Source organism: Acartia tonsa, chromosome 1, assembly GCF_053477335.1.
Source record: "Acartia tonsa isolate MP-2025a chromosome 1, ASM5347733v1, whole genome shotgun sequence".
NCBI lineage: Eukaryota > Metazoa > Arthropoda > Copepoda > Calanoida > Acartiidae > Acartia > Acartia tonsa.
Window position 1 is genome coordinate 27356814 of NC_137260.1, and position 25630 is coordinate 27382443.

General features: G+C 28.8%; 1 protein-coding gene across 1 annotated transcript in view; it reads left to right on the forward strand.

Annotated features, from left to right (window-relative positions):
• Positions 1 to 25630, forward strand: part of LOC145316488 (uncharacterized) — a 117439-nt gene that overhangs the window by 53485 nt on the left and 38324 nt on the right. Inside the window, exon 4 of the mRNA XM_080157050.1 lies at positions 24439 to 24613. Within this exon, the coding sequence (XP_080013176.1) occupies positions 24439 to 24613 (175 nt within the window). The remainder of the gene's footprint in view (positions 1 to 24438; positions 24614 to 25630) is intronic.

The following is a 25630-nucleotide window of genomic DNA, read 5'->3' on the forward strand; positions in this document are numbered from 1 at the left end:
AAGCACAGTTTTATAACCTGAGAATCTGTTTGTATGTATGGTACGATTCAATAGATATTTTTTACATTCCTGTCACATAGCAGTAGTCAGCTTTTAGAATCCTATATTGGACTGTAGTTTGATGATTAAAAACTCCAGGAAACCAGGAGGACTCCTGCCAGTACCTAGATTAAACTCCCGGCTGCGTTGATAGTTCCCAGAGTGTCCAGGAACAGGTACCTGGATTCTGGAAAATTAAAATTTAAAATCAAAACGAACAAATAGATAGATTTTCTAAGGTCTTTCATTTCTATGCTCCTTTAAAAATTACTGTTAGCTACGTTCCCAGCATCTAAGGGCAGATAGGGGTTAGAAAATAGCTTAAAACCATTACAGAACCTATTTGAAGTTTAATTAAATTAGAGAACAAAATCGGCTTTATAATTATTGAGATCTTATGCTTCAGACAAAAAAAACTTGCTGCTTTATATTCAAGGATTAAGTAACCATGAAGATTATGAAATTTAAATAATATTTTCAATTAAAAATTGTAAGTCCTATTCTCCTATTTTTAAGAACAATTATTTCTGTTCTTGATTAAGAGCGAAAGAACACATTCGAACAAATTATTTTGGACATTTCAATTTCATACACAAAATTATTGTTGGCCAAAATCCCCGCCCTTTTTTTATTTCACCTTACATAACCCCCACAATAAAAAAACATCTTCATTTTTTGTTCTTTTTAAAGTTTGGTTGGGTAAAGTTTGTTAAACTTTGTATTAGATTCTGCTCAGATTGTTTAAAACAAAACTTTCCTAAAAACAAATTCAAAGAAATTTTTGTTTTGTTGGTTTTTTTATTTGTACAAGCAATTGTGAAAAATCCCATGAGTATTGGCCCATATCAAAGTTTTTTTGATGGATTTATTTTAACTTTTCTTGCCATGCCATTCTTGTTAAAAGGAAAAACAGGGTAAATTAAGAAAAATTTTGTACCAATTTATTTCTTTTCACTTTCCCTGCAAGTTTATTACAATAACCACAAAAATAAAGTATATGATTTGTTTTATTGAATATTTTTTTTCTGTTTTATTTTTTCCTCGAACTTGACACCTTGTAAACAGGACAGACGCTATAAAAATGAGGTATAGTAAGATTAAAATGTGATAGGGTAATATGAATATCGTGCTTGCCATTTTAAATATGCTCGTGAACAGAAATGATGTTCGGTCATACTTTTTTGTGTGGATGGATTATTATTCGAAAAAAAGGAGTATTATAGGTTTTTAGATTCTTATAAACTTATAGTAATTGTTTTCTTAAACATATTCAACCCTTTCTGCCATGGTTATTTGATATATTTTCTAAATCTTTATCATGTACATAAAGGCTAACATCATGATTTTAAGTTTCAAAGCTTTAATAATAGCTATAAAAATTTATTTATTATAATTTTATAATCTTTTGAAGTTTAAAAAATGTTAAACCATAACCGTGAACTTGAAACCTTTATCAGATTAAAGCCATTCAAGATGTCAGGCCTAGATTCTTAAAAACATTTTATCATTTAAAAACATTTTTTTGTGTTTATTTAAAACATTATCCAAATAAACAAATATTGTCATTTTTGTTTATTTTATAAAAATGGCCCTTTTGATTATTTTGCAGAAATTAAAACCAATAGTTTTGAGAATATAGACCCTGTAGGATTAAAGTCGTACAAATATAAATTCTATAGATAGAGAAGTAGAGAATAGATACTTTGCGAATATTTGACATGCCTCGTAATGTACGTGTGCGCATACAAAAAGACGGTAGTAAAAAGCACATTACACGTCCACAAAAATGGTCGGGATTGCCCTTTACAATTTTAGACCCTTTTGCCAAAAAATGCTAAATGTTCCTTCAGAGGGATATAAAAAGGATGTATTTTTGTTTTTTTGTTACTGTGTAATGGTGGTTGTTCTTGTTGTTGTTGTTGTTGCGCCCTGACAACCACATTATCTATGCATATTTGCAGTGGATTGAAAATGGCCAAAAATTTGTTATATTTAGATTTCTTAAATGTTTAATTTGCTTTAGTTGCTAAAAGAAAACATAATTATAATATGTACAAAAAATATATGTTTATTTATTTTTTTGTTGATAAAAAGCCACTGTGGGATTATCTAAGAGCCCGGCTAGTTTATGGGGCTATTGTTCAGATTTGGGGATGGGAGGGCGGGGGAACTGTGACTAGTTGGATACTTTTATGTTCATCGTTAACATTTTTAACAATAGGCTCTGGAGGGACAGGTATGCAAGCAAACAAATCCGTATTTAGGACAAATAATAGAAGATTAATGGAAACATTTTTTTGTTCCTTTTACCTTCTTTTGGGACCATTTTAAATAAAAGAGCTTATTTTCTATATTTATTGTTTAGTGTTTTGAAGAAAAAATAATTTCGAATACAAATCTTAGTCTAATAGTCATTATTCAGGAGCAAGATTTAGGCTGACTTTATTTCTATCTGTCTATCTGACTTGGGTCTGTCTGTAAGATGCCCAACAAAAACATGTTTGAATAATCAACAATTGAATTAGGCATTGATTTGATTTGATTTTAACTAGTAGGGTGCATAGCATCGGTTAATCAAGCCAACAAATAAAAAGATTCCGCGCATTCCTATTTTTTTGTGGCACATTGGGCTTGGATGTAAGATTGTGGTTTTAATTTAACTGTTTAACACACAAAGATTAGGGAGTTTAAAAATCATGCACAGTCGCGTATTTGTGTGCTTATATGGCGTTTTTCTTCTAAAGGGGACAAATTTGTTCTGAAAAGGGGAGAATAGCGCGCATGACATAGGGATTAGGGTTGGGCCGGATACTTTTTTGGCCGGATACCGGATACCGGATATCCGGCTGATTTCAAATGCCGGATATCCGGTATCCGGCCGGATATCCGGCCAACGCCGGATATCCGGCAAATATCCGGTTATCCGGCCAAATCACCGGATATCCGGCCGGATAACCGGCTAAATTACCAGATATTAAAGTATCAAAAAAAATTTATTAATAAACTTTTGAGATTTCATATATAAAATTTACATAAAGATAAACATATTCAAAAAATGTTCTTCTAGCTTCAATAATAAGAAAATTATAGCCATATAAAATTTTAAAACGCAGAGATTTTTGGTGTAAAATATAAAAAAAAGTTATAGCCGGATATCCGGCCGGATAGTTTCAATATCCGGTATCCGGCCGGATATTGAAAATGGCCGGATATCCGGCCGGATATCCGGCCACACCGGATATCCGGCCCAACCCTAATAGGGATATAAAGTTTCCACGATAGGCCCTGTACCGAGGCATTTCATAGGCCTTGTGGTGTAAGAAGAAGTAGGAGGGTTAACGGTGTGTTGATTTGTTTTATGAGGAGGGTTAAGATATAAAAGGAAGTGGGTATTGGAATCATGCAGTGTAAGTATATATATATATAAATATTGAGAAACACTCTAGGCCATAATGTGTATATAGTAAAAGGATAGCTTTGTATATAAAAAAGGGAAAGTGTTTAAAGCAGGGTGTTATCAACCCCCCGTCCCTCTTAACTCCCCGTTCATGACGATTCTTTCATGGGAGGCTTTAAAAAACACTCTTAAAAATTGAAGGGGGGTGGAGGGGGATGATTATAACAGGGTTGTTCTTTTACTTAACTCATGATGAGAAAAGGAGGGGGGGGGGGGGTATAAAGAATTCGACCTTCAAAAACAGCAAAGTAAATATATGCCTGGATTTACTTGTGTGTGTGTGTGTCTAACAAGCAAATATAATTGAAGAGGTATATACAATATTCTATAATCATTATTATAACATTAATGGCCGTTCTATAAAATGTAAAGCCAATACCAAATCATTGATTATTTAATAATTATTTTATTATTTCATTTTCATTGAAATAGCCTTGACATTGGAATATTTGTATAATAATGTTTCTTTATTTTTAGGTAAGTCATGTTTCTAGCTTGTTGGAATAATATTATCTACAACTAAAATCTTCCAAATTAATGCAAAGGTTAAAAAAAGTGTGTTTATTATTTATTTACGCTATGATTATACGCTATAGGGGTTATACAGGAAGTAACATAGCACAGTTATGTTATTCACTATGATATACAAGGGTGTCAAAACTTTTTTAAATGTTAAAATATTTTGTAATAATAATTATAGTACAAGAAAGCTAAAGAAATTTCTTAAGCATTAAATATAAATCCTGAATTATTCAATTCAATTTTCAAATAAAAATTAAGATTTAAAAATGAATTAAACAACCAATTGGTAGATTTGAAAGTTTCAGTAAAATGCCTTTTTTATGTTTCGTTTAATGATGGTTTATGCGGCAAAAATAAATAAAGGTATAGATTCCATGTACATTGTACAAATATTTTATTGTACATACACCATATCTAAAATATCGTGATGGCTAATAGGCCCATAAAAACATTGCAAGGCCCAAGAAATGTATACTTAAAGGTGGATTAAAACTTAGAATTATGAAAAAATACCTTCAAATGTCCACTTATGATTTACTGTTGAGTTTAGAAAAATATTTACAAATTTAATTTTTTTTTGTCCTAAATTGGTTATGGCATAACCTGCTAGTATGCTCTCCCTAACCTTATTAGTTGAAGGTAAACCAAACAAACAATTCTGTTTATTTGTGTACTTAGTTACTTAGCTTAAAATAGTAAAAGATTTTTAAAACTTTTTTGTAGAAATTAAAAAAAAAATAAAATGAATTTTTACAATAAAATTAAAAAATTCTCCTATTTCATGTTAGAAAGACTTGTCATAATCATTGAAAATAAGCCTTATTTATATATTTTTCTGTTTGATTATCCACTTTTTGTTTGCTGCATAAAGAAACTGAACCTAACAAAAAATTCTTTGTTGTAAAACTAAGAATATTTAAGGGAAAAAAGGTCTGGAATGAATAATGGACTCAATAGGAATTACATACAGGATGATGTCCTCAATTTCTTTGTTAGTTTTTTATTTGAAAACATACTTAAATACATAAATTAAATAAAAATACTCAGGGAGGAAGGGGACAATGGGCTGTTTATTACAATAGTCGCCATAGTTTTTAATAACGCTTTCTTATTCGATTCGTTGGCTAAACAACTTTGGGGATTTTAATGAATTTTGATTGGTTGATTCATTAACTTGTGTGTCAAAACGTTCCAACCAATAATTGTAATCTTCAGAAGGATGATTTTGTTTATCATCATTGGGGATGTACATCAATTTATCGGCCATTGTCTTATCCCTTTAGATCCCTAAAAAATACAAACTCCTTTCTTAGCCAATCTTATCCAGTTTTTTTTTGTACTGTTAAGCTTCTTTTTTATGGTAAACATGTTTATAATCTAAATCTTTGCAGAAATAAATTATTTTTCATTTCACTGAATTTTAGAGACCGGCAAAATCTGGTTATAGGAAAATATAAAAATCGCGAAAAAAAATGCAAAAATATATCACTTTATTAATCCACACCTTTACCATAAAACACTGTAACCTTATTTTTAAAAATTGAGAGCACTTTTAGCATATTAACTTTTCCAAGTTCTCTGAGAAAAACAGCAGAGTTTTTGGCATATTATGCAATAGCTAATGCAGTTTTTTCACCAGTTTTTAAACATTATTTTGCTTTTTTCTCCATCATCCTTTAACTTTTAAAAGTACTTTGAGGAATAGATATTTAAATGTTCTTTTTAATCTGTTTTATTACCACTTTACATCTACATAAATTATGATTTTAAAAACTTACTAAAGCCAATTTATAATTTAAAGCCGTGTTCATTTTTTTGTACTCCAACACCCACACACTGTTATGTAGTTTTTTTTGTGCGCAATTTTGCATTGATTTCCATTTTCACATTCATTTAACAAATTATTTAGTTTTTCAAAAGGAAAGTAAATAACAACTTTAAAAAAACAATAATTGAATTGCAATTATAATTTCTTTGATAGCTGATTTTAATCATTTAAATCTATTTTATTCTTTGAAAATTTATTATTTTTAATGAACTGTTTACCTTTCCTAAAAAAGACCATTTAAAAGTTTTTCTCATTAAGATAAAAAGTTTTATATATAGTTTACTGACAAATTACAGGATAATTATGTTTGTACATGTTAATTACACGTGTAAAGACATGATTTTCATGCAAAAGTAAGCATAGTAGTAAGATTAGTAAGGCATAAAGTGAAAGTTTTGACCATTTGCTTTCCCTCCCCTAAAAATATTTCTAGCATAACTTTACTAGTGCTTAATGTACTTTGCTAACTTTCCAAACGGAATGTAGGGACAGATTTAGAAATATTATTTTTGTAAAAAAAAATGAGGTATACACCCCTGCTGATATATTAATGATATTTTTTCATTTTCAATTTATATATTGATTCAGTGACCTTAGATAATTTTCACAAGTGTTACTCAATTATTTTGCTAAAAAAGTAAAATATTAAGTTGTATATTGAAACTTAAATTTAGAATAAAATGCTTTTTAGCAGCAAACTTAGATAGATAGATAGATAGATATGTATTTCAACATAAGCATACAAAATAATAATAATAAAATTTTTCGAGCACCAAATGTTATATTTCAATTGGACATAAAAGAGAATGTAAAGCATTTTTCATCTTTAGAATTAAGATTATTAAAAATTATAACCTTTTATAATTGTTGAAATGAAAAGAAAATAACCTCTGGCGGTCTCTAATTGATTCTGGTATACAATTGCGTGTGTTATCACTTGCGCATAAAGTTTTGATTGGCCAAAATATTGACACACATTGTTAATAAATCACAAAATGTCCTGTTTCTTGTATTTTCTCTTTTTATTAAGACCAACTCATATTTGGTATGATCCTGTGTATTTTTTTCTAAAAAAAATACTGACACCTTAGCGGAAAATGCGGCATACCACACAATTGATATAAAAACTAGAGCAATAGAGCCACGGATAATAAATGATCCACAGGAGAAATTCAAGTAATCACCTTATACCCGCCTTGTTATGCCAGGGACGTTCATTTTCATTAACAAAGACATTCAAGAACTTTTTTCTATTATAAAAACTTTAAAACTTTTTCTATCAATTGTTTCAAAGATTATATCATAAATGTAACTATGATATAATTAATTTATCTTGTATGATTAGCTTTTTATTTATATTTAGAATTCAGTTTAATCAATTGTTTTATGATAATTTTATTAGAGATTAATTGTAGCACTGTTGAATCCAATGTTTGCCACATTGCTTGTCACGTGATAGTCCAACAATTTTCCCATACCCTTGGCTGCCACATACAATATTCTTTGTGTTATATCATTCGAGCACAACACAGCTAAATATCTGAGGAACAAGAGTGGGTACTAAATATCTGAGGAACAAGAGTGGGTACTAAATATCTGAGGAACAAGAGTGGGTACTAAATATCTGAGGAACAAGAGTGGGTACTAAATATCTGAGGAACAAGAGTGGGTACTAAATATCTGAGGAACAAGAGTGGCTACTAAATATCTGAGGAACAAGAGTGGGTACTAAATATCTGAGGAACAAGAGTGGGTACTAAATTTCTAAACATTTTGTCACCTCTACCCAATTAATATACATTCAAAAGTTCTTCTAGGGAGGAAATTTTTAAGGTAACATTGAAATGAATTGTGTTAGGTCTAAGTATTGATCATCAAACTAAAAATCTTAATATAAAGAGGAAAGTCCCCTATCCCTTATTTATTTATTCCCAACAACCAACCCCACCCCTAAGGCCTTTTCTCCCATAAAAGAAAACAAACAATTCCAACCCCCTGTTTGAAAATATAACAAGTGATAAGAAACCATTAAAAAAATGCTTTATTCTCACATATGTATTAAAAAATATATCCTTATCGTTACTTAAATCCCATTTCATATATATGGCAAGATAATTACTTTTAATGATTTTTTTGTTAAAAACTTAATTAAAATTTAAATTTTTCTTACTTTTTTTCTCTTTTTTTTTTGATGGACAGATGTAGTATTTACTGTGACATATGATAGTTATTTCAAATTGAAAATGTTTTGTGCCCCCATTAGTTAAAAGACAAATGGTCTTTTATATCTCTGTAATGGGATTAATCCTTTTAAATTGATTCTTTCCCCTACATCCTCAAGAAGGGTTAATAGGGGTGGGGGGGGGGGGGGAGTGGTATGAGGGTTTGATTAACTTGGAACTGCTCTCAAGATGGTTTCAATTTTCTTATCTGAAATATTATTAAAAATTGAAATAAACAGCAAAATTTATTTTTAAAAAATAACCTTTTTTTATAAACACTTTAACAGACATGTGGCTCACAGAACCACCCCCCCCCCCCTCCCCCATCTCACTTTTATATTTTATTTTATTAAGGCGTGTTTCTCTTCAAGGAGCCCTAGGCCTGATGGGCTCTTCAACTCTTACTTAACCTAACCAAGAATCAAAATGTTGTATGAGGTCCAAATTTAGTTAAGCAACATTGCAAACTTTTAAAAATAAAGAAGGTGTATCAACTATTTTTTTTATAGCTAGCCGGTTCTTTTAGTAAGTAGTAGATGTAAAATTTTTCATAGAATTCAGATATGCAATCGGTTTTTTTGTAGACCTCTTATTTTTTAAGTAATCTAAGTTTAAAAAAAAAAAAATTAAGTCGATTTTAAGGTACTAAAATGCAACAAAAAAAAGAAAGAAAATGGTCATTATGAACAAAAATAGTAAGATCTTTAATTTGACACCTTACTTTTTCAATTCTGTCAGGTAATTATTGAAAAAATCGATTTTTTTTAACCCACGAGAATAAAAACTTTGAACTTAATTTTATTATTTCACAAATAAAAAAATATGGGTTCATATATACCTTCAGAATCAGAAAAATATTACGAATCCATTGTAAGCAAAATTGAAAAAAAAAGTTTACAATATAGTATATAAACTACAATAAAAGGAATTATATGAAAATATCATATTATATTGTACAGGCAACGTCTTAATTCTTCAATTGAGTATAAAAATGGGAAGGGGGTAAAGAGGGGGTAAAGAGGGGGTAAAAAAGGGAAGACAATAGTGTTGTCTGAACAAAAAAAATAATTGGCCATTTCTTTAATTTTTTAATTTTTTAATTTTTTTCAATTTTGCTTACAATGGATTCGTAATATTTTTCTGATTCTGAAGGTATATATGAACCCATGTTTTTTATGTCTGTTTGAGAAAATATTTAGGTCTAAAGTTTTTGTTATACCGAGGTTAAAAAAATAGATTTTTTCAATAATTACTCAACAGAATTTTAAAAGTAAGGTGTCAAATTAAAGATCTTACTATTTTTGTTCTTACTGGCCATTTTCTTCTTTTATTTTGTTGCGTTTTAGTACCTTAAAACCGACTTAATTATTTTTTTAAAAAACTTAAATTACTTAAAAAATAAGAGGTCTACAAAAAAACCGATTGCATATCTGAATTCTATGAAAAATTTTACATCTACTACTTACTAAAAGAACCGGCTAGCTATAAAAAAAAAAGTTGATACAACTTCTTTCCAACATTTAAAAATGAATGTTCTTCCTAAAAGTTTGTTTAAAAAAACGAGGAAAAATGTAAATGATTTGCAAAGTTTCATTAAAAAATTTGCATGATTTATTACAGAGGAAACAATGAATTTAAACTATGAGTAGATGGCTGAAACCAGAAAAAAAAACTTAAAAAATTAATGAAGATTGTGCAATAACTGAAACGGCTCTGCTAATTTGTTCCTTAAATGCAAATTTAATTTTTTGCAGTTGTAAAACTTTTTAGCAGCTTTTATTGTGTTATTTTTTTTGTTATGTTTGTATTTTTTCCTGCATTTTCCTGGTTAAATTTCAAGTATATTGTTTCAGTTATAAATTCTCGGAGAGAAATTGCAATTCAATTTTTAGGGATATAATTTGTCTCGAACTTTTCGGTTAGTTAAAAAACAGTTTTTCAATAATGTTTTATCATTGTTAGTAGTTATAGAAGACTATCAGATATTATGGTGAAGAAAAATACTACAGTTTGTCTTAATTAAGATCCTTTATCCATGCTATTATTGCAATAAAAAAATTACATCATATCCAAATCAAATTGATAATACAAATGTACTTTTTATCATTTATTATACTAAAATTATTTCAGTTATTTGGCTCTTCTGTTACTTGTGTAAAATGTCATGTTTAATGATTTATTGACAACGTCAAAATAATTAAAATCTAAACCTGTAATGCTAAAATTTTCCAAAAATAGTCCTTTTCAGATTTCATGTTTTTAATGTTCTGTTTTATATTTAGGCTTATTATTGCTGCGCTACTTATGAATATAATTGTTTGTTGTTCAATTGAAATAAAGTAAAGTGTGTTTAACTATAAGTACGGAAATTAATATATTTTGGTGGCGTCGAAGTGTCTATTAACAACAAATGTTTTACATTTATTCAGCTGCATTTTTAAAGAAATGTAACATTTTTCTGAGAAAAAAATAGATAATAGAACAGGATATAAAGAAGCAGGGTTTCAGCTTGTTAAATAGTTTTATGGTTTCTTTCAACCTATTTTCCTAATTTTCTTATACTATAAACTTTTCAAAAGTTCAATATTGAATCAAATTGCTGATGAACATATTTCAAAACAGCAAACTTAATTTTAATTTTAGGAGTAAAATGTAATTTGTCCATAAAAATACATGCCCTATTTCCTGTATTAGGTAATTAGAATTTTTTTAAATTTTGAAAAAAATAGAATTAAATCACTTTTAGCTAGAATTTATATAGAGCTATAATGCATAGGTTCGCAGGTCAGAAAAAAATAAATTTTTAATCAAGTAAAATGTTTTTCTCGTGAATTATCTAATATTATCTGCTGCACTCACTAAATGCATATTTCTTTCTGACCCTCTCTCTCTCTCTCTCTCTCTCTCTCTCTCTCTCCTTTCTCTTTTTCTATCTCCCCCGCACTTTTTTCTGTATCGCATTTTATCAGAGTATATGTATCTAAATTTATGAAGTGTTATCAAATGAGGTCGTGATACGTTTATCATAAATGTATTGCAGGTCAGAATTTCACTTTGCGCTCTTTGTCTTATTGACCATTCAAAAATATCCATTTGGCATTATCAGTAGCTTTTAAAATGAGATAAAGTATAAAAATATTAGCAATTGGTTTGATTGTATTTACTTTTATCTTATTAGAGAGTTTGACGAAAAAAAACACTTTTACAAAAATCAAATGTTGTACATAAACCTATATAAAAGAAAATATAAACTAATGCACAAATCTAATAGACAGGGAAAGTTTATCTGAAAAGATTTAGCTGGAAAGTAGAAATAAATCTTGTTTTGAATATTTAACTTTCAGAGGAGCAATCCCTCTGTCAACCAAATGTCAAGCCAAAGTTTGTCACACATCTGAAATCATCATATTATGATAAGAATTCAACAGGGTACACACACAAATAATACTACACACATACACGCACACACACACACACACACACATGCAATACACCAATAACTTTTGTGTAAAAAAGTTTGGTAAAAACAAATGCATAAAAGTTAGTGTTGTTGTATGTGTTGCAGCCATGAGAATTAAATTTACACACATACACACACAAAATCCCACAGAATCACACTAATACACTAAATTACACAAATACACACACACACACAAACACAAGCATGACAAAGATGAAAGAACAGTAATAGATTAAATTGTATTTATATCTATGTTTTGTAAATAACTAAATGTGATTATAGTACTCTTTATCAAACCTTCAAAAGTTGAATTGTCCTACTGAATTTAAATTCTTTGACATGTGTAAAAAGAGTTTATAGGTAGATACTGCTTATACTGTGCATATATATATAAAGATATGGACAGCAGTAGTAGGACTGTATATCCGGCTTTTTGTGTTTTGAACAACTTTGTAGAGCTTGCCCTTACAAGGGTGCCATTAGTATTTCAAATCCGGGGTCTGTTTGACTAATTTTCTTATTGGATCAAAGATATTAATTCTTATTTGGTGGGGAGAGTGGAATGGTAGCTAAAACAATTATGGTGGTAACATTTCATAATTTGAGGTTTGATGGTAAGAGTTTTTCTACCATTATCTTATTCATATATTTTTATAATTATTTGTTTAAGTAAAGTGTACTAAAAAAGCGCTATCCCTTGCGAACGCTCCTAAGTGTTTTCTGTTAGAGAAACATTATGCAATCGCACGGACATAATCGCATCAAATTTGCAAACATTGCGCCTTCCCTTTTTTATTTCTTCCCACCCACACCTTTTCAACGCCTTTTATCTTTGTTTCTTTCTTTCTCACCTTTTCTCTCTCTTTCTCTCTATCTATTTATTTCTCCCCCTTTTTCTCTCACTCTCTTTTCTATTGCTTTTATAAAGAAGTCTTACAGCTACGAAGTCCTTATCTCATAATGTTTAGTAATGGGCAAATTTTAATAATAATAAAAGTTATTTATTTCTTTTTCTCCATGTATAATGTATACACAGAACATAAATTATTTTTCTTTCTTTTAAAAACTAATTTAAAATTGTTTAAATAAGGAAATAAAGATGTAATATGAATTAAATTTATTTAGGATTTAATGCTATTTTCTCACAATTATTTAACTATCTGTACATACTTGCTTTTAGCTTATGGAATGGCCAATTTTTATCGGTGGTGGAGTAAATCGACCTTCCTGCAAAATTCGGAATAGCCGCTCACAAGATCTTAGTGAACATATACACACAAACATGCAACTTAATACTTTATGATATGATACATTAGAACCCAACTTATAAGAAGTTAGAAAAAGAATATAAAATATAATCTCTCCTTTTCTCTCTCTCTCTTCTTTTTTCCTATCTCCCTTTCATCCCCACTCCCAGGTCTCCTGCTCTATTTTGCATATCTGTATAATGATATCTCTATGCTACGCTGCATTTTTCAAAATCTTTTCTTCAGAATTGAGAACTGAGCAAAATATTTCTCTGGAAAATTGTTCCTCAAATTAAGTTTGTTCAAAATATAAAATATTCCTGGTTGCGCTATTTGGGTCTTTTTGAAAATCTATTATTTAGTAGCACAACTATTCTACATATAACTTGTCCACTGGTCCCTACTTCCTTCCCGGCCTTCACATAAATTGGTTTTACACAGCTATAATGTATTTTGAATATCATTTTTTAGTATATATGGGGCATTTTAAAGTTTATTTTTCAACTCTTTTTTTTAAGTTCTTTTTGCATATATTTATATCACAAATATAACCTTATCATTATGTCGTTTAATTAAAGATTACAATTTTCACTGAACAATGAAGACCCAATTTGACTAGCTCCAAATATTCTTGTTAATAATTCTGTCCTTTTCCTTCTCCTTATCTACCTATCTTTTTATCCATCTCTCCTTCTAGATTCTTTTCCCTTGTATCAGATGACCATTATTAAGTTGGCCCCTCCCAAAGGTCATGCAATTTATTTCTTAAAACTTGAGCATATAATAAATACCCAAGCTTCCAAACTGGTTGAAGAAAAAAATGCTATTTCCAAGTTTTAACGATGAGTGGACAAAAAATGTAAAGAAGTTGTATCAACTTTTTTTTTTATAGCTAGCCGGTTCTTTTAGTAAGTAGTAGATGTAAAATTTTTCATAGAATTCAAATATGCAATCGGTTTTTTTGTAGACCTCTTATTTTTTAAGTAATTTAAGTTTTTTAAAAAAATAATTAAGTCGGTTTTAAGGTACTAAAACGCAACAAAATAAAAGAAGAAAATGGTCAGTAAGAACAAAAATAGTAAGATCTTTAATTTGACACCTTACTTTTAAAATTCTGTTGAGTAATTATTGAAAAAATCTATTTTTTTAACCTCGGTATAATAAAAACTTTAGACCTAAATATTTTCTCAAACAGACATAAAAAACATGGGTTCATATATACCATTAGAATCAGAAAAATATTACGAATCCATTGTAAGCAAAATTGAAAAAAATTAAAAAATTAAAAAATTACAGAAATGGCCAATTATTTTTTTTGTTCAGACAACACTATTGTCTTCCCTTTTTTACCCCCTCTTTACCCCCTCTTTACCCCCTTCCCATTTTTATACTCAATTGAAGAATTAAGACGTTGCCTGTACAACATAATATGATATTTTCATATAATTCCTTTTATTGTAGTTTATATACTATATTGTAAACTTTTTTTTTCAATTTTGCTTACAATGGATTCGTAATATTTTTCTGATTCTAATGGTATATATGAACCCATATTTTTTTATTTGTGAAATAATAAAATTAAGTTCAAAGTTTTTATTCTCGTGGGTTTAAAAAAATCGATTTTTTCAATAATTACCTGACAGAATTGAAAAAGTAAGGTGTCAAATTAAAGATCTTACTATTTTTGTTCATAATGACCATTTTCTTTCTTTTTTTTGTTGCATTTTAGTACCTTTAAATCGACTTAATTTTTTTTTTTTAAACTTAAATTACTTAAAAAATAAGAGGTCTACAAAAAAACCGATTGCATATCTGAATTCTATGAAAAATTTTACATCTACTACTTACTAAAAGAACCGGCTAGCTATAAAAAAAATAGTTGATACACCTTCTTTGGTAATAATTCAAAGAAAATGGCCTTCACGATAAATTACATCCAGAATTCTATTTTTGTATACATTTCATTTTAATACAAATATTCTGGAAAAATTTGTTTTATCAAATTTATAACGGAGAATATAAACTTATAAAGTACAGAAATATCAATTTTGAATACGTGTAACTTGTTTTAGAATTGGCAACTCTAAAACTTTCTTTTCATTGAATACAGGTTTTTGTAGCGTCAACTTTTACTTGATTTTCACGCCACAAGCCAACCTACAAACACAATACAACAATGGATATACAATACGTGGATATATTGATAGGGGAAAATTTTTCTTCATTTAGGTTGCTAATATGGACCTTATTTATTGGCCAGTTCTTTGATCCAATAGTAGGGGAGGGAATGGGATTATCGTTATTTAAGCCATCTTGAAGTATCACTATTGGAGTAAATGAAAACCAAGCTGGTACATCATCCAAGTAATTATAAATCGATTAATACAACTCACATAATCTAGAAAAGTACCAAACGCGTAACAAATCACTTTTAAAAGCATATTTTTGCCTGTAATATAAACCAAAAATTAAGAATTTGTTTTAAAAATTATGAACATGCATTAGTTTAAAATGGCTTTAATTAAAACAACAATCTATAAAGAAAACTAATGTAAAATGCCTCATTTGACAAATAACTAAATCTGCACACACACACAGGCACACACACGCGCGCACTGAAGCACACACACACAAATTCCTATGACTCGCAATATCCAATTAACTCTTAATGTGTGCCAAGGAGCATGACCGTATGGCCGTATGACTATTTTTACACACAAAAACATTATATAAAAAACGTACAGTAGTCGGGTAATTTTAGACTAGCAAAATATCTAAATTTAAAGGAACGGTAAATTCTATTTTTCTATTTTCTCAAACAGCCAACTACTGTTTTATCTAAAATTACCACTAAAACCTGTAATATACAATTCATAAATTAGAATTTTAAAAAAAATATTAGAAGGTTAAGTTCCTAAAAATTACTTTTCATGGTTTAGTTTTAGATATACATATATTATGGTTCTATGAAATATTTTATATATTTTTAACAATAAGAATATTACCTTAAAAAGGGTAAATATTTGCTGTCATATTTAAGTTTTATAAACTTTAGAAAAGTCTTTTAAAGAGTAACTTGGGGTAGTAAACCTTTTGAGATATGTTCGCCTCTAGCTAACTTTAATTAAAGCAATAACAAGGACATTATACACAAAGGAAAAGGATAATTTTGTATTGCAAACAAGTATGATTATGTCCAGAAATAGTGCAGCAATAACTTTATTATACGTGATATGAAACTAGAGAGATGGGTTTGTTTTTTTGATGTATTTTGATGTATTACCAGTCAGACGGTCTGTTGAACGTACTAACAGTCTTAATTGAAAGAGTAGCTTCGCTACAAAAATAAGTTGCAAATTGTGAGATTGCATGACCATTTTTCTGCAAATAATTCTATTTAACTTTCAATATTATTTGAGGACCTCATTTTTTCCCCCGCTAATTCATGAAAGACCTAATTAGGCCGGTAGAAAAAAGTTGTAGTTTTAATTCCAGAAAAGTGTATCATTATCTATCTATCTATGTACTTTTGTAATTTTAAAGTAATAAAAACATTGTCAATCAAGTTATGAATTAGGTGTAATTAACTTTAACATAATATATAATTATGAAAAATTAAATTAACATTGTTTTTTTTACTTTTTACTTGATTTTTAGAAAAACAAAGTATTCATTTTAATATACTTTTTTTCAAATATTATTTTATGAGAAAATAAGTATTTATCCTATTTAGTTATTTCCTCCATTACTTTCTAAGAAGGTGAGAAAAAAAGGCTTTGTTTACCATAATGTAGGCTTTTAGAGAATATTCGTATTTTAAAACAGTATCTGTATTGTTTCTAAATTTAAAAAAAAAACTTTAAATTAATTTCATAAGCTATGAAGTTTCATTGCTAAGGTATCCTTACTTAGATATTTAATATTTTGATAAATTAAACTCGCGTACTTATGAAAGTGCGATTATTGCCACATCCCTTTTTGTGGAAAATAAAATGAGTGTCAATCAAAGGACGGTAATACCGGATCAATAACAGGAAATTGGGTCCATGGGGAACACTCACACCACACTCACACAAAAAATCACACACATTTGAACACAGAATTTACACAGAATCCTACACAGACTTCCACACACAAAAATCTAGGTCTAAGTTTTTAAAGTCTAATATAATTTCAGATAGCACTAAATGAATTGAAGCTATTTAGATAAATGCGTAGGTATACCTTTCCCTCTCCTATGTACACCTAATTGATATTTGAAAACAAGTAGACATCGAATTTATATGATAAAAGGACTAAGGGGTTAAAATTCATCACAATTATGAAGAATTTATCATTACATACACATACACGTGTACATACATACATTCCTACATATGTACATATAAACTTACATGCAATTGTACAATTAAACATTCATCACAAAACAAACTGAAAACCTATACAAAACATATAATCGGTGCTTCCTATCATTCACTAACATTGCGCTATTACAGTAGATTTTAAGACTTTAACAGACTTCTATAGTACTCTAATAAAGCTTTGATTAAATAACTATGGAAATCTCGAAATATTATGTTTCTCTACGCCCATCTAAGGATTACGGATAGGTCAAATTAAAGAATTATTAAAGACAATTAAAAACGACAATTTAACTTTTTTCTACATAAAATATGAAATTATGAATTGAAATTATATCATTCAAAAAGGTGAATGTAGATAAAAAATATTGAGGAGCAAATAATTCATGGATTAAGCTTTCCCTGCATCCCTGTATAATATCACACACAAACACCCCAACAATCAAAGCATACATATTTGAAAATATTGAATTGATATTATTGAAATCTTTGTTACAAAAATTGTAAAGATGTTTGTCAGTTATACAGTGCTGGTCAAATCCAAGACAGAGATATGATACTTGAAGAGAATTTCTCTGTTAGTCTATTAACCGGAACATTCAATAAATGCTACATTGTACTGGCAAAAAAAGTTGGATGATTTTATCAAAAAAAAAATTATCAATGCTATTGTTTAAAGAATGTAATTTTTAGTTATCTATATTTTTATTTTAGGTAAGTAAAATCATAGTTTTTGGTAAAAGAGTAAAAGTAAGGCTGAAAACTGTTCAATAACCAATTAAATGTATTCAAACTTTATTTCGAATTTATTGCAACAAAAAAGTTCTTAGGAGAAATATTTGGAGAAATTTGAATTAACTATATGGTATTTGTTTATTTTTTAGTATTTCTGTCACTGTTCCATGAAATAGAGCATCTATCTATAATGTTGATATAAAGGCTGGATATAAAAGAATGTTTTGACTGGTGTATGATGCATAGCCCCATCCCAGATCCAAGACCTACATTCATCCCGTTCTCTCTTTTCTAGATCATTTTTCTCACTCTTTCTTAGTAAATCTATCTTTACTTTTTTTCACTCAATTTCACTCTTTCTTCATTCTAATGCCTTTTTGGCCAGGGGTTAGTAAATGAGATTTAATAAATTTTGGTAATTTTCAAAAAATGTTCTAAATAACTATGAAAAAATCTAAAAAGTATTTTAAACTTCTTTAATTTATCCTTTTTACTTTATTTTTTATAATGCAAAATAATTCATGTTTAAAAAATAGAAATATGAAAACAATTTTATTCTCTTTATTAAATTTGCCTCGCCCAGCCTTGCCATTAACATAAGTTTGTGATTTATTTACTTTTGCAAAATTTTCCAGCCTAAAGTTTGTATATAAGTGCTATATAAGTGCTATCGCATATGCATACATTAGCAGGCGTAAAGCGGTAAAAATTGCACAAAAAATTAATTTGCTTTTGAAAGGTGCAGAAAAATTGTCTTGTATCCAACTTGTTCGGTAGTTAAAGATGATTAATATTATCAATGTTTTGTATTATTTATCTTACTTTTTAAAAAAAATGCTGTAGTTGTTATCAATGAATTTTAAATCTAATGGTGCTAATAGAAGACAAAATAGTTTTTCTTATTCTTAAAACAAACATTTCGGTCATTTTACAAATCCTTTTTTCTGACTATGCATACAAATATACGTAATAGGTGAACTAGGATTAATAATTCAAATTATTAAAACATTTTCATAAAAAACTTTTTGATTATTTTTTGATCATCGAAAATAAATTTTGTTATGGGAGCAATTATGAAATTTTTAATCAGTAAATTTCATAAAAACGTTTTGGTTATTTTTTAATTATTGAAAATAAATTTTTTAATGGGAGCAATTATGATTTATTTATCAGAATAAATTCTAATTAATTCTGATAAATAAACCATTTAAATTTCTTGTTTAATAAACGGTCCAACATTAAAATTAGATTTTTATGTAAATTAAATAGCCATTAAATAACTCTATTCCCGACAAACTTAGTAAACAAGGATAAGAACATTTAAAAGTAGTGAAGAGCCAAATAAACTAAAAAAATGCGTTATTTACTAGTTGTCCGTTGGTTAAAGGAATCTTAACCAAACTTTCTGACACCCATCTTCAACAGCAGCCTAGAAAATCATATTTCATTATTAGAATTTTCATCCTCAGTACAGCGTAATATTAAGAACAGCAATTATTTTCAGGGGAATTATCACTAAAATTTCTGGTATCTATAAAAAAAAAATAACTGCCTAGTACATGTAATTTTTACATCCACAGCGTTTAGAACTCATTTCCAGACAGACAAGCAGACAAATTGAGTTATATAATAGCGTGGCTTGCAACTTTAAAATGTAAACAGACATGTGAGCTAAAAAAAGTAAAGTTTATGCGGGAAAAATGCAAAAGATGTCTTGAAACATTCTTCCAAGGTTAAATACTCTTCACATTTTTTAAAACCAGGACAATATCAGGGATATGGCAACGGCAAACAAAATTTCAATATTTTTTTTTAAAACCAGGATATTTGAAAATTTGTATCAACAAAGAAATTGTAATGGTATTCATTCACTTAGAGTTAAATTTTATTAAAAATAGTTTTTAGAACTTAGAAATGTATTTTTATGTCAAATTAACCTATTCCTCTATCACGGGAAACGAAATGATACTAAAGAAAACGGCCATTTGCATTTCAATTTCTTGTGTCGCAGTCAATTCTATTGTAGGCTAGACATGGATAACTATTCCTATTAATATAAGATAACAATAACAGCATGCTACCGTAGAAAAAATTTATTTTGACTTCCTTTGTTTTTCAAAATAAGGCAAAACTCTGTGGGGGCTAAATCAAGATCTATCGTTCTAAGATGAAAAATTATTTTAGAATTTTTATCCATGTTCTTTGGAGACATTACTCTTTTTCTGCTTATTCAAGACATTTTATACATACTCTTAATCTAGATTTTACCTTTTCTAATTTATTTGAGTTCTATTTTTTTTAAATTTCCCTCTTAATTTAAGAACAAGCAGAGAGACGACGGACGGACAAATTTATATGGTAGATTCGCTACTAAAAACCTATTAATCGAAGCAAATTTTGCTTTAACTAGAATTAATTATAAAGTGAAGGTAAAATGGTTTATCTTTTATGTGACAAGGTGAATTGACAATTAGTTGCTTAATTTTGCCTAATTATAGTTAATTGCAACCATTAGGGCCGGCACACACTATAAAAATTTTGTTCCATTTATAAAAGTTGTATTCCTTTTATTTTTCTAATTTTTTTTAAATCTTCAAATTCAACTTTAAAATGAAAGATGTAATATAATTTTATATATTTTTAACAGTATATTACACACACAATTTTAATATGTAGTTACTTCATATTCATGGTATAATCGTATATAATTTGATATTTAATATAACAAAGAAAAAAACTATATTTTTAGCTGCATTTATAAATTTTTAAATATTTTCTAAATTCCAACCAAAACTTATAAAACATTAATTCAATTGAACCAAATAAAAGAGAACTTATATAAAAATTTATTTATATAAAAGTGAGATTAATTCAATATCTTGAAAATTTGAGTTATTTGTTGAGAATTTTAGTTTATAAAATTGTATTAAATGCACTAACTGCGTGTCTATAGTCCAATTTTATAATATTTGCTCTATTTTTCTTTATGAACAATTTAAATTATTGTAAAAAGTGAATCAAATTCTGGCTTTTTGATTGTTGATTGTCCTTGTTTGTTTTCTATCGTCACGAAATCCTTTTTGGTGTAATATGTAGATGACCATAAGAAAAGTTGACTCACGGACAATGAATAGGTAAGAAGAATAAAAAACAGCACATTAAAAAAATATTTTGTTGTAACGAAAACAAATGAAAGTTTAAAGAGAGTGTTAATATTTAAACTTGAAAAAGTTTTAGGTAAAATAGTTATTTTGTCGTATCTTTAGGTAAATGTAAGCAAAAATTATAACTACTTGTATATTCACCAATTCCTGTATCCCTGGAAAGTTGATCAGTTGTTTCTTGTTCTTGCCAAACCAGAAACTTGGGCCGGGCCACAATGCTTACAGACACAGAACAGCAGTATGCAAACAAATAAGAGACAAAAAATTGTCCCAAACTATTCAGCCCGTCAAAAAGAAAGTAAATTTTATATGCTAAATAACTTCCTTATTGATTTTATTTAAAGAATATTTTTGCCCAGTTGAAAGCTTGAATGTTATTATTTTTTGGGATCAAAAATGTCTCAACAAATGCAATTTGTCAATCCTGTTATTCTTGATTTTCAGGAAACCTACCCCTGTTTTTACTCAATACATAAAGAAGTGGGCAAGTGGTTTCTGCTATTGGTGGTTTAAAAGCCTTTTTTAAAAATCTAAATTTTTTTAAATAGTAAGATAAGATCTAATATAAGGTTTAATTACTAAACTGATTTTGTTCAGTTATACAATTTTATTTTTCAAAAAACAAAAATACAATTTATTTAAAATTAAAAATTTGTTAAAAATATTAAATTTTACAATTAGCCCTATAGGATGATAGTCTTTAAAATGTAAAATTTTATAATTATAATGTTTTTAATTTTCTAAAGTTTTGTGCTTTTGTGTTGTGTTGGCCTAATCCTCCTGCATTTACAAATAATGATAAATCATCAGTTTACAACAAATTCACTTTAACATGCCGTCACTAGTACTTACTTCAAGTGCCATTGCCTTCTCGGGTGTAAGAATTGCTCCTTTTTGTGGTTGACCTATTCCCCGAAGGATGTATACAAAGCCTTCTTAAAAATGGCAAAACCATCGATGCTTTTGTTTAATGGATCTTAATTAGGCAAAGTTCTGCCAACCAACAACCATTGACATAGAGTTACGAAAAATGTATAACGCAAGTTAAATGAAACATAAGTCTCACATAGGGTGAATAAGATGGCAGAGAAAGGGGAGGGCTCGCGCCCAAGGCCTCTCCCCGGGATTACCAATGATATATGCACATCAAATTACCAAAAGCTGTCTTTTAAAATCAGCAAACGTCTTTTATAAACAAAAAGGTGGAAAAAGGTATCAGTAATTTATTTGTTAAACATGCTTTATATAACCCTAAATAATTACATTTTAAATTTTTGGCATAAATGCAAAAACATTAAAAATGAAGCTGATTTTCTTAGATAAAACTAGTTGATGATTATAACATAATTCCTCCATACTAAATTCATACTCACGAATATTAAATTACACTTTTAATATTTTACATTTTGTTGCTAAATATTATGAATTCTGGATCTATAGAATTTGTAATTATATATTTATATTTTTCAACTCTTCTAAAACCTCTTACTATATCATTGTATTGGCTCCTTTGCATACATTTCACATTTTATAAATAAAGAATGGTTGTTTTTGCTGCTAATATGGAGCATTTTTAATAATATAAAAAGTTGGGTCGTCTGACCTAACATTTAAAGCTATTACATGCTTGTTTTACATTTAGAGCTGGGAAATTTAGACAAATTTTAGACTACTCAAAGCAAATTTTTTTTTGTATTCTATCATTATCATATTTTTACAAAAATTTCAAATTTTAATAGCATTAATTTTATTAAGATTAGTGAAAAGACATCCAAATTGCCTTAAAGATGTATAATATCAGTCTAATTTTGTCTAATATGAAAAAGGGAAGAATGAAAATCTCGCGTGATCAGGGCTGTAATCTCATTCTAATGGTCACACTTTGGCTTCAAATTGTGCAAAAAAAATCCAACAGCTGTTTTAATCAATCAAGGACTTTTTTGTCTAGCCATTATTATTTTATTTGAAAAAAAATAGATAAAAAAAATGTAAAAAGTACTTTACCTTTACAAAGCTAGCAGCATGTCATTGATATGCAATTTTATCGTTAACGTTGACTAAATAAAAATTGTCAAAGCTGATATAACATCGACCTAACAATATTCTCATGGCATTAGGACTATATTTTACTTGGTGTTAAAGAAATAAGAATAATTTTGACAGGTTATGGTCGTTGTGATTTTGGGCCGTAATTTATCTTCTGATTTCCATCAGAAAATCTTTCAACTTTGAATTTGATTTTATGAGATATTTCATATAGAAGAGTAATACATTACCTTTTACGTTATTATTGGCAGAATCAAACTATTCCAGATTTTATCTTTTTCTACTCTTATCTAACTATTATCTCCAAAATTATGTGTTAGTGTTTATTTGTAAATAAAATTTTTAAATACCTTGACTCATAATATAATAAAAGTCTAAAAAAGATAACTAAGGTCCTGAAGGCTAGAGATGTAGCCACCAGTATTTTTGTAATGCAGATATCATATTTTGAAGAAAATGTTTTGTAAGTTTTTAGTTGCGCACTTTCTATAACTTTTGATTTGTCGGTCCGTCCGTTCGTTTGCCCTTACGGCTGCGGTCTAAACGTGATAGACAAAGATATTATTGTGAGGATTTCTATGACAAAAGGATATAATTTTTGAAAAATAAACTTGTCTGTCCAATATTTCTGTTTCTTTTGTTATTTTCTTTGCTTCACTATTTATGATAGATCGTATCATCCTTGTTAAAATGTAAACTTGGTATGCCTATGTTTTGTTTTGAGTATATTGTATATTTAATTAAGTAAATTTGTAGATATATGTATACTATATATATTATACCAGCGGCTTCGCCCCTAGCCTCTAGGGGCTTTGCCCCAAGAGGTTTGATCAAAACCCATTTTCGGATTTTAGATTTAAAACAAATTTTTTTAAAAAATTTATTTGGGGGGGGGAATTTTTTCGGTCAGCGGTTAGTGAGATCTTTCGCTACAAACAAACAGACAGACATCGTTTTACTTTGTATTATAGATTACATGTTGTACTTGTTCAGACTTTAGAGCAGGGAGGGAGAGATTAATCACGGTTAAATTAATCTACAATTATTTCTTACCAAAGGCAGACATTTTTCTGTAAGATTTTGTGAGGTCATTTATTTAAATACCATTGTCTTATCCCTTTACTCATACATCAATTTGTATTTAAGTTTTGTAGTAAAGTCATGTCATTACGTAATGTTACAAGAAAGATTGTTAGCATTTAATTTTTTTTAACTACCTTGCCGCTAACCTTCTCCCCCCCCCCCCCTAAATGATTTTTTTCTGTTACAATTTTTAAAAAAAGGAAGCAAAATTGTTTTCTTTTAAGTGCCTTTTAATGTATAATTCTTCTACTAACGTTCTCGTATTCTATTTCAGGTCTCGTAAGCGGCGCGGCTCCGAAACCGTATCCGAAGAGGGCGGCTCCAGTAGCGAGGAGTCGCTGAAACGAGTGTCTTCTAGTCGTCGGCGCAACATGAGACTGCGGGAAGGCGGGGATGAAAAGCGAACACTGACTTCATCGCCGATTATGTCGGAATGCACAGCGGCTATGGTGAGTAAATATTTTATTTTTCACCAAATTTTGTCCTTACCCAAAAACAGTGATGGTTGATTTTTTGGCCAATAAAAATTTATGTCAATAATACCTACACTACCCCCGCTTAATTGGGAAGATAATGTTTTACAGCTTGTTGTATTATGCACTTTTATGCTTAGGGGAGGGATAAATATTCTAATATCAAATTTATTTTAATATATTACAGAACATAAGCTTGACTGAATGATGTAAGAAAAACTATAGATTTCAATCCATATAACAATCTCTTCTTGTCATTTTAAACTTTTTCTTCAACATACCTATCCGAGGTCCTTTTCAGGCACTTTCATACTATTTTATATCAAGTTTATTATTGTTGATTTCATCTTTATGAATCCAGTCGATTTAGTTCAGGGGTACGTAGGTAAATATTTAGTTGGTAGATTTTTTTTCTGGAAAATATGTCTTAGAATTTAATTGAAAGTGGTATGTTGACAGTTTTAAATAGTAGTTTGCATTAAGTCTTTAATGATTTTGTTTTGGTGATAGTTTTCCAAATTTTCATCCTTATTCCTGCAATTGCATTTGCCCTTTTATCCCTGACCGATCAAGTTCTATGCTCTGGTTTTAAGAAAATAAAATGTGATAAGAAAATAGTTCTTTAATGGTTCACCTATTATGAACCTGTCACTGGGCATAATCTCTAAACATATCAGGATTATCAGAAGATTTGGGTTTTCTGTATCAAGTTCCATTTTATATTATTGATTTCAAAAGATTTAAAAACTGTTTCTTCTCGATATCTTTGTAATATAATACAATATTGAAGGCCTATAGGCCATAGCCAAAGTTTCAAAAGGAGGGGAGCATATTGTACATTAGGATGCAATTATTTATACAATCTTTTTAGAGCATAATTATTGATAAATTGAAATTTTCTTATACAATTTGCCCCTGATTGAAAAATTTGAATGATATTAAATTACTAAAAATGTCATAACTCCACAGTTTTACCTTGACTGCATTTAAACT